This window comes from Dasypus novemcinctus, chromosome 6 (genome assembly GCF_030445035.2).
Source record: "Dasypus novemcinctus isolate mDasNov1 chromosome 6, mDasNov1.1.hap2, whole genome shotgun sequence".
Lineage (NCBI taxonomy): Eukaryota > Metazoa > Chordata > Mammalia > Cingulata > Dasypodidae > Dasypus > Dasypus novemcinctus.
Genome location: NC_080678.1, coordinates 105,100,592 through 105,116,411, shown reverse-complemented (window position 1 = coordinate 105,116,411; position 15,820 = coordinate 105,100,592). Strand labels below are relative to the sequence as shown.

Here is a 15,820-nt window from a genome sequence, read left to right as displayed (position 1 = left end):
CACGGGGCCTCACGCTGGCCAGCGGCGGCCAGACAAGCAGGCGGGCACGGTGGCAGATGGAGGCCTCCGTGGGCCTCTCCGCTGGAGCAGCCCTGGCCGCCTCCTCCCCTGCATCCAGCCAGTGCTCGGAAGCCTCCTGCCCGGACCTGTGCGTTTGTTTTGTTTGAATCAATTGATCCTTCTCTCTTTCCACTCCCGCCTGGCTTGAGAGGAGCAATCAACACCAGGTGATAAATAAAACGTCGCACAGAAAGCTGACGCCCCTCTTCCTGCCCCAGCGTGCAGCCCTGGCTCCCAGGGAGCACTTCCAGGGAGCCTGGCTGCAGCCCGGCTGCGCCAGCCAGCTCCCCGCCCCGGGCCCCCATTGGCTGCCGCCTCTGCAGTGGGACTGCGCCAGTGTCCGCAGTCCCCTCCCCGGGAGGAGCAATAAGAGCTGCCTTCTCCGGGGCTCCTGCCTCAGAACCTGCAGGGGCCGCAGCAGGAGGTGAGCGAGGCCGGAGGGGAGCACCCGTTTCTCGGGTGCGGTGAAGGGACGGGGGAGCTGGGGAGGGGTGGTGGCTGGAGGGCCCCTTAGGACTCCCGGCAGAGCACAGGGTGTCGCTGGCATTCCGCTCTAACACTGTCGCGGCTGAGCTTGCTTCCCGCTGGTGGGCACTGGCCACATCGGCCCGGCTGCTGGAAGCGCTTGTCGCCTGTGCGTCTGAGGCCCACAGACCAGAGACCCCGGTGTGAGGACTCAGGCGAGTGCTCTGCTGCGTCTCTAAGGCCCCAGGAGAGGGGCTCGGCCAGGGGGCTGGAAGGGCGGAGCCCGGTGCCTTAAACGCTCTCTCCCTCCTCCTGGTCACCACTGCCCCGGGCCTGGTACAGAATTGCTTCTTGGTTTCCAGTTTCCCTGTTTGACATGCCAGGGTCCCTACGCCCCCTTGGACAGAACTCAGAAGTTACACGGCGGGTGAGAAACCCGTTACAACTGTGAACTGCGTCAAAGAAGTCAGGCTAGGCGGCTTTGACTTTCCGCAGGGCGCAGAGCCCTGCTGCAGAGTGGACCCTCATATTCTGTGGAACACACGAGGAGTCAAGCCAAAAACTTCTCATTTTTCATATGACAAGGTCAATGCAGAGCATTCACAAAATGGAGTGAGAAGGAAACCTGGGATACAGGATTTCCATTCCTTTTAAAGGTACTCTTTAAACCAGTTGTTTCTTAAGTCAAAGGGAAGAATTAAGCAGGAAGTAAATAGGGAAAATCAATTTTCAGTGTTAAAGAAGGAAACTGCATTTAAAAAGAACAATTTATCCCCTTCCCAATCATAGTGAAATTTAAAAACATCAGGATAATGCAAATGTTTTCTGTTTTTTGTTTTTTTAATTTGTTTCTTTGAAAGATCAGTAATTGAAAATCTAAGTCTTCTATTGGATGGGTAAGTATGAAATGTTAAATATTTTAATCCATCTGAATTGTTTTTTGTATAGGTGATGTATCTGATTTTTAGCGATTTAGAGCAAAACAGAGCAGAGCGACATCAATAGAGTGGCGTTGGTGATCAGGCCATGACGGAACGACCTCTGCCTGTGGCCCGTGGGTCAATTTTCTTCCTCCCCAGCAGCCCCCGCCTTGCAGGCTCCAGGGTGGAGACTGGGGCGCAGGGGGCAGGGCGCCCCAAGCTCTTAGGATTAATGAGAAAGCCAAAAGGCAGGTAGGGGTGAAACAAGGACACAAAATCAACAGCATTCCTAGATTGGAGTCCTAATTTTTATAGCAAGATCAAACCAAGACAAATTAGCTGTTTCCTCTGAGGCATCAGAAGTAAATAAGACTTAAAGCATTTTATTGTAACTTATTTTTAGGTTAGAAGTGATATATTCAACACAGGAGTGATTTTTCTAAAAATGAGATTTAATTTTGTTGTAATCATGACAGTGAAAAGGTTCATGTGTGATTTCATAACTAGAATGCAGGCTCAGAAGTTGGTGAATTTCTCTGCCTGAGTTTTTCAGATTTGGGAAACAAGTGTCCTTTGTAAAATGTGCCACATTCCCAGGATTGTACAGATATTTCCTCCGTCTGCACAGTCTGCACAGAATGAAGCATACAGTGTTAGTAAAGTGGGACATTTCTAACTTTGATATTTGTGGAGAATACTTATCCCCGCACTTATCCAAGTCACATTTGTGAATAACCCACCATTTCCCCAATCACTTGAAACGGCACTTTGATGAAAACTAAATCCTCGGGCTGCTCTCGGCCTCCTACTGCATTCTATCTATTCCTGTGTGAGGACCACAGCAGTTTAATCTTACTACATATGACATTTTCATTTCTAGTAGGTTGAGGCACCCCTTATTATTCTTTTGCAAAAAATTTGAGGCAATTCTACCAGGTACCAGATTTCTTTCCAGATGAGTTTTACAGTTGTTTTTGATCATATTCCTCACCCATCAAAAAATGCCCCACTGAGATTTTTATTAAAGATGATTTAAATGTATATTTTAACTCAGGAAAAGCAAGTTCCTATATTTTATGTTCCTTATCTTATGGAAGGACTTGAATTTTTCTTGCTAAATTTATTCTTAGACAACACACGTGAGCATTGCTCTATGAATAGGCTTCTCTTATATTTTCCGATTAATTATGGAATATAGGAATGCTGTTGATTTTTGTGCCCTAATTCTGTCACTGGTCACCTTACGGTTTTCTTATTAATTCTAACAGCTGGCAGCTGACGCTCTGCTCCTCTGTGCTGTCCCTTCACCCTGGGGCCCTGCGAGGCCAGAGGGCCGGGCCTGCCAGGAGGGCTTCCACCCGACCTTCCCTGCTGCTCTCCTCTGAGTTTCCACTCGTTTCCCAAAGGCCCAGCCTAGCCTGCAGCCAGCGAGCAGGGACTTACTGATGTGGCCTGTGGCAGAGAAGGAAGGGGCTGGGACAGGGGAGCGGAGCCCCACAGGGCCCAGACGCTCTCGGGCGCTCCCACCAGCTCTAAGCGGAGCTGAGGTCAGCCGCCTGTGCCTTCGCCTGTGCAGGCCACACGCGAGATGGTCTGGGCACGAACAAGCAGAATGCGTGAGGGACGGCGTCTTTCCTTTGGGCCCCCTAGGATGTCTGAGCTGGAGAAGGCAGTGGTGGCCCTCATCGATGTTTTCCATCAGTATTCCGGGAAGGAGGGCGACAAGCACAAGCTGAAGAAGTCTGAACTCAAGGAGCTCATCAACAACGAGCTTTCCCACTTTTTAGAGGTGAGTCCGGTTTTTTAAATGGACAATTTATCCATTCTTCTATTTATAAAGCCTCGTAGACGTTCTCATCTGAGCTGCCCTGAAGGTGATGCCGGTTCCTTCTGAAAACTTGTGGAAACGAGCACTCCTTTGGAGGCTGGACTAGAGGAACACCACAGTTTTCACTTTGTTGTCCTCTGACTTGTATATAGTAAGTGTGTCAAGGGAAAATTGCTCTCAAAAGCAAAAATACAGGTTCAAATAATGCTGACCTTTTTCTGAAAATCTAAGGTTTTACAGTGACAATGGCAGAATGGGATGGAAAAATAATTTATGAGTCATAGTGAACATGAGAAATCAGTTAAGAAATAAGCTTTTGTCCATGGGTCTAGGATATATTTTGGTTTTAGTTGAAGTTCAACAGGCGCCGTGGTGACGAGACACTGGGCGCACTTGGCAAACGTTTCCCAGCATTACGTCGGGCACCACCAGGGCCCGGGCCCTCTGCCTTTGCGCATGTCAGTGAATGATGGCGACACCGTCCCAGGGCACCAGGGCGGTCCATGGGTGTCCCTCAGGCGCTGGGGCCTTGCAAGAGGTGACACTGGAGAAGGGAACTTGGAGTTTTGTCCCCGACTTAGGAAGCTCCCAAGGAGCCCTGCCCTTTCCCCGGACATTTCGCCCTCTGGCATGCAGTGAGAGCACGTCCAGACACCCAATTTGACGGACTTACCCCAACCCAGACTGCCTCCACGCTGGTCCATGAGCCCCCGCCCAGTGTCTGCTGCCCTCCAGCCTCGAACCCTTGCCATGGACAGTCATCCACCAGCAGCTGGCGGCCCCCGAGGGCCCAAGCCAAGGCTGCCTCACTCGTGACTTGAGCCGGACTGAAGTGACGGTATCACAGGCCTGAGCTGTGACTCCTGCCAATGGGTCCCTCTAGAGAGCCGTGCACACAGGAGACACAGTGGACGGGGTCAGTGCACGGGGGTCTGCACAAGCCCTAATTCTGGGAAGCCCCCAGCATCCCAGGGCAGGGCCCTGTTCCACAGCCATGCCGCCCTCCCAGCTCCCGGAGCCCGACCTCTCAGCGCAGACGAGCCAGGGGCAAGGTCTATGGGTTGCTCGGGGGCTGTGGCAGCCCGTCCTCGCCCCCACGAGATACTCCATCCCTGAGTGGCACTGCCAGGGTGGAGGGGCAGGGCCTGCAGGCCTGCTGGGCCCAAGCCTGGCTCTGGGACTGGCCTTCTCAGGTTCTCAAGTTCAGAGCATGGCAGCTGCGCCAGTGCCGACCATGTCATCTAGTTCCACCATTTCTGTCTGCTGATGTCACAACTAAAAAGTCCCAGTTTCTTCTTGGGTAAATAGGACTATTGTGGGGATGAAATCAGACAGTGTTTCTCAAGTGCTCAATAGGTGGTAGCCTCTATTATTAGGGATTTAAAAACATATGAAAGAGTAGCCTATGGGAACCACAATTCATGGTAAGTGCATCAGGTATCATGAACATTTCTTGACCCGGCTTTCTCAAAGAAAATTCAGTTTGGAGTCAAATCAATCATGTAATTGAAATTAACACAATCCTCCATCCATTTTTTAGCAGATACTCACAGGCCCCACCCAGCTCCCACGGGAATCAGTTTTCTGTGTTTTTATTCAAGGCAGCCACTGCACTTCAGACTTGACTTCTTCAGGCCCAACTCTCTTGTCCTGGAGGTTTGCTCTTTTGAGCAACTTGCATTATGCTCCTCTTCAGTGTCCAGTGCCCACATTCTTCCCACATCTCACTTCTAGCCCAGCCCTTGAGATTTTGTACATCATTTAATAACTCGCTTGGCGTCAGGCAGGACTGTCAGGGAAAGTCTTGAGGACTAGAAAGCAACACAAGAAAGAACACAAGGAGTTAACAAATTTGGACAAAGAAAACTTCCCAATGTTAAGATCCACTGGAAGTCTTCATTATATGGACCTTCTCACAGAAATACATGAAAAACTTAGGCATAGAATTCTAGTTTTTCTTTCAAGACATTGGCATGTAACATGCTCAGGCTGATCTAGCCTGTATTCCTTTCTTCAGGTGGTTTGTTTTAAGCATAATTACAATACCTTGAAGCTTTTCCTTTCTTGGTTGCCTAGGTCCCACTGGCCCTAAAGTATGGTGGTAGAGAGGAGCAAAGAACCCAGAGACTTCTGCCTGGCTAGCAAGTCACAGAAGAAATCTTTCCTGGTATTTTGCATTTTATATCTTAGGTTATTCTGAGAAACATTGTTGGAGCCAGTGTACTTTTAATCACGTTTTGATAGCCCAAATCCCATTTAAATGAAGCTAGACATTTTTCTGATCTCTTTTAGGAAATCAAAGAGCAGGAGGTTGTGGATAAAGTCATGGAAACGCTGGACAGTGATGGAGACGGCGAATGTGACTTCCAGGAATTTATGGCTTTCATTGCCGTGGTTACCAGTGCCTGCCATGAGTTATTTGAACATGAGTGAAATAGACAAAGCAGTCAAACGGTTCCTATAACAGATGGAGGAGACAGCAGAGGGCAAGGGCTTGCAGGCTAGGAGGAGCTGAGCTTTCCGGGCACACTGTAGCTGATTAGGAAACTTGATTTGCTTTGTGAATGAAAAAATGAAAACCTCTTTGTGAGGGCTGTTTTTACTGGTTCACATCATTATTTCTGCTGTATTGTTAGGCATATGCTTAAGCTGACTGGTCCCAACAACTTTTGGAAATAATCGTTTGGGAAAGCCAAGGTCCATTTATACAGCATGTTCTGTACAGCCTGTAAAGCTGCATAGAATCCTAACCCAGAAAGAACAAAAATGACCCCCAAAAAGAATTCTGCAGCATTTGTGGTTTCCCAAAGCCTTGTCCACCATCACCTGAAAGGCTGCCCTTCCTTACGTTTGTCCATCATTAGTGCCACTGAAACCTACAGTAGGTCTGACCATCCCGTCCACCTGTGAACAGTATGCTCACGTGTGTTTCTTTCCCTAGTGAGTTATGATTACTGGGTAAATATCTAACTCAAATGGTTCTAAGTGGAAAATATGCTTCATAAACCAAGTACAGGTATCTTGACACTGAAAACTGAGAATTGAAATTGTTCATTCAGAATTCTCTGCAGTCCAGCCCTTGGGCGGATCTGCAGGGGCACTGGAAGCAGTGCGGCCCCTGCTCACAGCTGGGGTTTAGTCTCTGCCAATCTGGAGAAAGCAGTTGTGTGGCAAGAAACATCATCTCCCTGGCCTGGTCTCCTGTGTGTGAATGAACTGCAAAGTCCATCAGCCGGTTGCTGTTGGCTCGATTGTGTCTGGAGGCGGCCGGATGTCGGCAAATGTCCCTCCTGACTTGACCTCACCGAGGCAGGGTCTACTCACGCTGCTGTGGAATCAAGGTACATGGAAAGCTTAACTTTACACCTAGTAGTCATAAATTCAATTAAACCAAGCTTCAAATAATTTAAAAATCAAGTTACAAATAATAAAAATCACTTCCTGGAAGGTTCTAATTAATTTCACCCATCCCTTTTCCTGTTATTGTTTAATTTTCTAAAGGCATAAACTTCAAAATTCCATTGATTGCTTGCATTTGCATTAAATAAAAATAGCACTGAACAAGTCTCTGCAGCTCTTAAACACTAAATAAAAGCCATCGCCCTGCTCAACCGTGAAGACGAGTGACAGTCCCAGGAGTGAGACGTGGCGCTGGCCCCGCAACTTACCAGGCCCTCCTCAAGGCAAGGAGCAAGAGACGGCCCCTACATGGACCAGGGGAGCCCCGACCCTGTGGCGCAGCTCCAGCTCCAAGCCCCCAAACCCCAAACGCCCTCCCCCTTCCCCAAGCCCCTCCCCCTGCTCCCCCAAACACCCTCCCCCTTCCCCAACCCCCTCCTCCTGCTCCCCCAAACACCCTCCTCCTTCCCCCAAACCCCTTCCTCTGCTCCCCAGACCCCCTCCCCCAAACGCCCTCCCCCTTCCTCAAGCCCCCCTCCTGCTCCCCCAAACGCCCTCCCTATTAACCCAACCCCCTCCCCCACCCCTAGACCCCCTCCCCACTGAGTCACGTGCTCAGTCCACGGCCACATGCGGAATCTGACACTGGATGGGGGCGCATCCCCCAGGTGTGTATTTGCTCGTGTGAGGCCGCAAGGCTGCCCCTGAGGTCTGACACCCCCTGTTGCTGATTTCCTATAGATTCTTGGTTATGTTAAGAAAATGAGAGACGAGAAATGGGAGAAAACAACAGATTATGGGCCCCAGGCAGAGCTAAAAAGGGGTGAAAAGGGCTGGTTTATAGACTACAAGTCCCTGTTGCAGGTTACAAGTCCCCAGGTCCACTTGAGAGCTAATTCGGGCAGGGAGAGAAAGGGCAAAACAGGCCGTTTAGTCTCTGCACTGCCCTTTCAAGCATTAATTATTCTGCCTCTTTGCTAATGCCAGGGGAGGAGCCTCCGTTGCTTGCAGTTTTGATTGGTTACCCCGCCTGCCAATCCCCCGGGGGCCCAATGACAAGGCCCCTTGCTAATATCTAGGGCTTTTCCTTGACCCCGGATGAAATCCCGCTCTGAATGGGGGGTTCTCATGGGGTTCTTCCAGCAGCCGTCTTGTGGGGTCTCCATGGCCACGTTTCACGGCCGTGGTTTCCTGCCAGGCCCCAGGTTTGTCTTTTCATTCCCTAAACTAGCCTGCCTCAACTCCCCCTCAGGGTTTACACCTTTACTCTTAAGGGGTGCTGAAGGAGGTCATCTTTCTCCTGTAACTGCATCCTGCTGGGGAGGGGCAGTAGGGCCTGCCTGACAAGGTGCAAACCCTTCCTGCTATTCTGTCGTGGTTGGGGGAAGACGAGTCTGGCACCGTGGGTGGAGCTGGATGAAATTCCCATGTGGCTAACAAGGTGTTGATTTTGCAAGATACAAACAGAATTTTGAGGATCTAGGTCCCATTAAAAGGCTCCTGGACCACAAGAGTAGAAAAGACCAGGTGCCTGCAAAGGCTGCATCCTCCCACAGTTGGTGGGTTTTACCTTACAGGTTTCGAATGCTGTCTAGGACTATTCCAGAATGATTTACATAGAGACAGCACTCCTCCTTAAGGAGCAGACGTGCTCCTTCCTGTGCTGCTGTTAGCATGCCAAGTGTCCTGTGGTTTTGCAGCACCACAGCATAAGCAAGTCTGCTGTTGTAGAGCTTCTAAGCCTGCCTAGCTTGTTTTATGCTGTTAATTAGCTGTAGAGAGTGACTGTAATAGACAGTGGGGTTTGATATAAATTGCCAATCCTGTTTTCCATGGTGGTGGTTATGCCTGAGAGCTAAGAGGGGGATGAGAAGAGGCATTGCCCTTTAAGTTATTGTATATAGTGAAATTGTAGGATATGAAAACAGACAAGATTTCGTAAGGGGTGCGTGGCTTGTACTCCCCCTGGCAATAGGTGTTTGGGCTAGAGTTAGAGGGAACATATGGCCTTGGCACAGACACTGCTTAGCTTTGTCTCTTGAGGTATTTCAGGCTGTCCAGTTACTGGTACTCTTTTTTTTTTTTTTAAATATTTATTTATTTAACTCCCCCCCTCCCCCAGTTGTCTGTTCTCTGTGTCTATTGTCTGCGTCTTGTTTCTTTGTCCGCTTCTGTTGTCGTCACTGGCACAGGAAGTGTGGGCGGCGCCATTCCTGGGCAGGCTGCATTTTCTTTCACACTGGGCAGCTCTCCTTACATGCACACTCCTTGCGCATGGGGCTCCCCTAGGCGGGGGACACCCCTGCGTGGCAGGGCACTTCTTGCGCACATCAGCACTACGCATGGGCGAGCTCCACACGGGTCAAGGAGGCCCGGGGTTTGAACCGCGGACCTTCCATGTGGTAGACAGACACCCTCACCACTGGGCCAAGTCCGCTTCCCAGTTACTGGTACTCTTAACGTCCCATGAGGTGCTTCTGGTGAGCTGGCACTTCCCTTGGGTAGCTGGCTTCACTTGAGATAAGTGCACACAGCTGGCAATTCCTTTAATAATGTGGGAATGATCAGAACTACAGAGTAAGGTTCCTTCCGCTTTGGCTCTAATTGAGAAGGGAGGCTTGTTTCCTTGACAGGTTTTGATTAGAACCTGCTTTCTAGGTCCTGGGTGAGGAAAGGTTGCCCATGGACCATCTTGAGGGGTGAAGCAGTTTGATATGGTTCATTGAATTCCAAAAATAGATATTGGATTATGTTTGTAAACTGGTCTTGTACTTGAGCATGATTATATTATTAGGGCTTTGATTGGGCTAGGTCAGTAGGGTGTTGTGTCCCCACCCCTTGGTGGGTGGGTACTCACAGATAAAAGGCATGACAAAGGACAGAGGTGGAGGTTTTGATGTTGGAGTTTTAATGCTGGAGTTTTGAGCTGGAGCCCAGGAAGTGAACACGCAGGAGAACACAAAGGAATAGAGGTGACTCTTCATACATGGCAGAAGCCCCAAGGAGAGAGACAGAGCCATTTGCCAGATAGTCTGCAGCTGGCCTTGTGGAGTGAGCACAGCAGCTGAGCCTGGGAAGAGAGGAACCAGGAGACCTGAATCCTGGCAGACATCAGCAGACATCTTGCCCCAACACATGGCAACAGACTTTAATGAGGGAAGTAACTTATACTTTATGAACTGGTAATTGTAAGCTTCTACCCCAAATAAATACCCTTTATAAAAATCAACTGATTTCTTGTGTTTTGCTTCAGCACTCCTTTAGCTGACTCAGACAGGGGGCTAAGCTGAGTCTTAGCCACCTCGTTTGCTGTTTCCCTTCTGGTGGAAGGTGCTTTGCCCTGGCAGGATGGCATGGGGGTCTACCAGTCCTCCCCAGGGTACGAGTGCGACAGATTCTGGAATAAAGGCCAGGAGGGAGACCTGGGCTAAGCATGTTCATTAACTACTTAGGAAATGAAGTTTACCAGGACCTTGAACATGTTCAATATCCCTCTGCATATGATCTAGAATAGGAAAGAATCATAATCATCATGATATAGGTACAGTACTTAATACTAATCAAGGGACCAAGTTCCTCTTTGAGTTGCCATTTAATAAATCTAAGCTCCAGGTTTACAATACCATACACATTATCTCTCCATGGGAGCAGGCCATAAAGCCAATTGTGTTTAAGTTCTCCTTGCAGTATTCTGGTGCTCACTGCTCCACTTGTTATGTCCTTCACACAGCCAGCATGCTGCAGCATCATTGACCCTAGAGAGAAGCTAGGAAGGTAGGTTCCAGTACTCCACTGGCCTGGTGCACTGGTCTTTGGCACTATGAAACAAAGCCAGCCTGGAGGCAATGTCCATTATACATCTGGCCTTATCCAGCCATTGTTGGCTGTTGCAAGAGCCCAGAACTGCATCCATCCACTTCAGGAGCACAACCAGAGATGTAGTAGATACCTTTATTGTTTTAGGGGTCAGTGACCAACCTGGCCAATAACTCAAATGGAGAGGAACCATGCAGTGTACTGAAAGTCTGGTTTGAATGTACAAGAGAATTTGACAATACTGAAGTCTATCTCTTAATTTTCATACACTTTCTAAACACTTACAATGCAGTTTAAATATACCAGATGAACTTAACTTTTTAGTACTTTGCTTTTTACTTCTATACCTTTACCATGATGGCATCAATTAACAGGTATTTTACTTTAACAGTACAGGAAAACTACTTCATTATTTTATGAAAACTGATTCCCAATGAAATCAAGATCATCTTTGCTTACCACCAGTTGAATATGCAGATTGAGGTGGCCTCTGACAGGTTTCCTCCTATGAAGTTACTTTTGTCATTAATATCAATTTAGGTTTCTAATTAGTAATGGCTTCCTGGGGGGTGAGAGGGGTGGGGGTATATGGGGACCTCATATTTTTTTAATGTAACATTAAAAAAATAAAGACAAAAAATTTAAAATTTTAAAAAAGCAATCCTTAGTTGAAAGTAAAAATGAAACAAATGAGCCCAAATGCTATCCACTTGGTGGCTAATCATACAGCGGAACTATCCCAGGTGACTTTAAAGCATAATAAACCATTAAGGATGTATTCTCAGGACTGAAAGAGTTACTTTAAAAATCAAACTGTTTTCAGTAACCAATTTGTTGGTGGCAATGTTGTATTGTGGGATAAACCAAATAGGAGTAATTAAGATGGTAATTGAAGCTGAAATCTTTGGCATTTATATTAGATGTAAGCCTGATGAAGTTAAATAAGCATCATATAGCTCTGAAAAAAAAAAAAGTACTGGCTTCCTGGAATTAGCCATTTCAATGCTTTAGTTTAGAGGAAAACTCCTTATAATTAACCATAACCACATAGACTAGTTACTTTACCTTAAAATAAGCTTATTAAATTACAATTAGCAATGAATGAAATTTAATTCATCCATTTAAAAGAGAGCAGATCTACATTTTTAAATTTCATTAGACATGAACGTAATGACATTGAGCACCTTAAAAATTAATACATAAATGCTAATTTATTTACTTGGTATTTTATAAACCTAGGGAGATAACACCTAAGCTAAATAAACTTGAAACTGTGAAAAATCTTAAAAGCATACTGATTGCTAGGTTCTGGAATAATTATGATTGTTTACTTTTAAAGATCTTTCTATAGCTTTCAAAGACTTTACTTATTGAAATTTGGTAATAGGATTATTAACCACAGTTATTTTAAGGCATTAAAAGGTTTAAATTGGGAATTACAGGAAAACTCATTCTTAATTCCCCAGTCTAGAAGATAGAGTTTTAATCTGTCCCACCTCATCCTTCCACCACAGTTCTTGCAAAGAGAGGGCCCTGTGGGTCAGGCAAGTTAGAGTTTAGGAAAAACTTTTTCCTTTCCAAATAGTTTCTATATTTAGATTTCTATGTGACCCTCCCATCCTTCTCAGCCTAATTTGGGCTCCAGGAATACTTATTCACATGTATAACAGCATATTTGATTTTATACTTTGAATAGAGCTTTTTTAAGAATTTTCATTTGTTAACTTAATATTACTATCTCAGTGTATGAAGATATATACTGATCAATTAGGCAGACATGAATAGAATTTGACATAGAAACACACAACTCATTGTTATGATTTTCATTTTCTTACAAAGTAAGTTTAACTGTAAAATAACACTTAAAAGATCTCTTGAAGGCTATTTCTAATTAATTTGCATTGTAACTATGCAGTTTTGCACAGGTTTTGTTCTTTAATTATTGGCTTATAACCAAAAATATCCCAATGTTTTAAGGTACACTTTTCCTTTACTTCGGAACTTTGCTTATTTCCCACTTTGACTTTGGTAGACCTTAGATGAAGAACACTACTTCCAGTATATGCTCTCCGAGGTCATTGTAGTCTCAGGGAAGCCTCGTTTTTCTCATGACTTGCTGTTTTTAGGAATCCCAACACTAGATGTGGGAGGCTTCCCCAACTTCGCAGTCCTTGGAGATAACAGGACTCTGGTGGCTGCTAGACTGGAAGAGTGGACATTCGACTCTGAGGGTCAAGAATTCTCTCAGGCAGCAATTTAGTCCACACTTGGAGCCATTGGAGAAAGAAGGGTCACTAGGAATGTCTTAGGTTTGCTTTCTCCTGAGCCATAGGGGACAGAAGTTGTCATGAAATAACAATAAGCAAAGGCAAGGGGTGAGGCTAGACCTGGAGTAACCATAAACAAAGGCAAACTCAGTTTATAATTATCACAAAAGCTGAAGTCTAAGGGCTAGGTGAAACTAGTTACAAAATAACCATAATCAAAGGTAAGTTTAGTTTAAGATTGCCATGACAATAGCTGAAGTCTAGGCTACATCCACCCAGTTATAGAAATTTCAGGTATTATCCTTCTTTGTAACATAAAGGCATCTAGGGGAAGCAGATATGGCTCAAGTGATTGGGCTCCTGTCTACCATATGGGAGGTCCAGTGTTCAATTCCTGGGGCCTCCTTGTGTAGGCAAGCTGGCCCATGCAGTGAGCTGGCCTGCACAGGAGTGCTGCCCCATCAAGATGATGCAACAAAAAGAGACACAGAGGAAAAAAAAATGAGAGATGCTGCAGACCAGGGAGCTGAGGTGGCACAGGAGTTTGAGCACCTCTCTCCCACTCTGGAAGGTTGCAGGATTGGTTTCTGGTGCCACCTATAGAGAAGACAAGGAGACACGGAAGAATGCACAGCAAATGGATATGGGAGGGGTTGTAAATAAATAAATCTTTTTAAAAAAGGCATTTATATAATGATCTTAACTCTTAGTTACAGTTTCTAATAAGTTTTTACTTTAAAGGAAATTGGGTACTTTTATTAACTAAGTCATAAGAATTTTATTAGTAACAGCTTTGCTAAGTTTTTCTGCTTTTCTAGCAGTTAGACCAGTTTCACTGTGATTTATACATCAAATCCAATTGCAATACAATATTGACATTTAAAGATTCATTTTTAGGTTAACATTCACCGTTATCCAATTTGTAACTGGTGAATCAAAAATTTTGTTTTCTAGGCACAAGCAGACTGATAAACACAGATTTAAAAGTTAAACACAAAGTTAAGCACAGATTAAAACAGAATTTTATACCCTCAGCATTTTCTAGGAACTTTTTAATCTTAATTGATGACAGATGAGGAGTTTAGTAAATGGCTTAGCTCTTGATCCCCATTCACATCCCTTATTAGGCACAACTGAGTTTAAAACTGAGAAGGCTGATTCTAAAAGGGAATCAATGAAAGTTTGAGGTGCATTTTCTCATTTTCTTTAAGGAGACATGGTCACGTGGCTTCTGGCCCTCAGATCTCTCTCTTCTCTTTTAACAGGTGTAGCACTTTGATATGGTTTATGAATTCCAAAAATAGATATTGGATCATGTTTGTAAACTGGTCTGTATCTGCGCATGATTAAATTATGATTAGGGCTTTGATTGGGGCACATCAGTAGGACACTGAATCCCCACTTCCTTGGGGGGTAAGATCACAGATAGAACTATATAGCAGAGCAGAGAAGTTAGTTGGAGTTTTGATGCTGGAGTTTTGAGCTGGAGCCTGGGAAGTAAACACACAGAGGTGCAGTGCAGCTGAGCCCAGAGAAAATCAAGCCTTGGGGAGAAAGACAGAACTGGTTGCCTGAGAGTCTGCAGCTGGTCTAGTGCAGAAAACAGAGGAGATGAGCCTGGAGAGAAATGAACCCCAGGAAGAGAGGAACCCAGGAAGCCTGAACCCTGGCAGACTTCAGCAGCCATCTTGCTCCAACACGTGGCAAAGACTTTGGTGAGGGAAGTAAATTATACTTTATGGCTTGGTAACTGTAAGCTTTTATCCCAAATAAATACCCTATATAAAAAACAACCAATTTCTGGTATTTTGCATCAGTACCCCTTTGGCTGACTGATACAACAGGTTTTACTGGAATTCAGGGTCCTATTCAGAGGCTGCTTTTGGCTATACAGTGGCCAAGTAGACCAGCAGTAGCAAGTTTTCCCAGTCTCTGAGAAGACAGCCCTATGGGGAGCCTGCTGGTAGGTTAGCGACCATGCCTATTATTCTAGGAAGAATGAAGAAGCACCTTTTAGCTGACTGACCTGGTGTCCCAGAGTCTAAATCTGATTAAAAATTTTTACGACTCCAAATCATTTGGAGCTGCTTCTCTGGTCTCAACATCCTGAGAATTTAATCCAGAGCCCTGTCCACAGGCACCCCATGGCCAACCTAGGTCTTGGGAGATGCCTGAATCCCAAATTCAGGCCAAATCACTGAAGCTGAATTTGTGGGAGACATTAGAAACAGCTACCCAAACTGAAGCACTCGATCCATTTAAGTCTTGGGGGATGTTTGGCTGCTCTCCAAACTAAAGTGATCAAGCACTTAAGTCTTGGGGGACATCCAGAGTTACTGCCCCAATTCCCAGCACCCCTGGCATTCCAGGATCTAATCTTTAGGGACATTTGGCTGCTCTGGTTCCCACCACACTGGGAATTATGGAGCCCTTGGGAGATGCCCAGACTAGATTCTGAACTGAGGCTACCAGGATGTGCACGGGATTCCTCCTGTAAAAGGGGCTAAGAAACCTCTTTTTCCACCTCTTCTTAGAGAGGTCATAAGAAGTAGTCTTACTTTATGCCTCTACTGCCTGGGAGTTTCCCAGTTAAACCAGCCATCAAAGGCCTTTAAAAGATTGGAGATCCACTGTTCCAGCTAACAGGCCTTGGGGCCCTGAAGCAGCCTGAGACTGGGAGCAAAACTTCCCTAGCAAATGTATTTTTAGGTTCTAAGACATTACAAAGCATTTTACAAACCTAAAATGAGAAATTCAGTAGTAGGAAGTGGGAAGATTAAGTGTGGAATTGTGGTGTTAGGGACAGCCCCTGGTGCATGACCCCCCCCCCCCGGGAAAGGGATCACAGGCCACCCCATGGCACCCACCTTGGCCCTGCCTGCCACCACCTTCCCACTGCATATCAGACCAGGGAGCCAGTATGGTGGGTCGGAAGGTGGGCCAGTGAGGCTCAGATGTGTGGGGAGATGCAAGCCCTCAGTCCTCTGCCACGGCACTGCCACTGTGCCCCTGCCTCCTGGCCAGGGTCAGGTCAAGAGGTCCAACCCCATGACCCCCTCCCTCAG

At 46.3% G+C, this 15,820-nt stretch overlaps 1 protein-coding gene across 1 annotated transcript; it reads left to right on the top strand.

The window, feature by feature from the left end:
* Window positions 1-369: 369 nt before the first annotated feature.
* Window positions 370-6,838, top strand: LOC101417061 (protein S100-B). The gene is made up of 3 exons (XM_004483611.5): window positions 370-484; window positions 3,096-3,234; window positions 5,566-6,838. Exons 2-3 carry the CDS (start codon window positions 3,097-3,099, stop codon window positions 5,704-5,706), a joined length of 279 nt encoding a protein of 92 aa, XP_004483668.2. The 5' UTR covers window positions 370-484; window position 3,096; the 3' UTR covers window positions 5,707-6,838.
* Window positions 6,839-15,820: the final 8,982 nt, after the last annotated feature.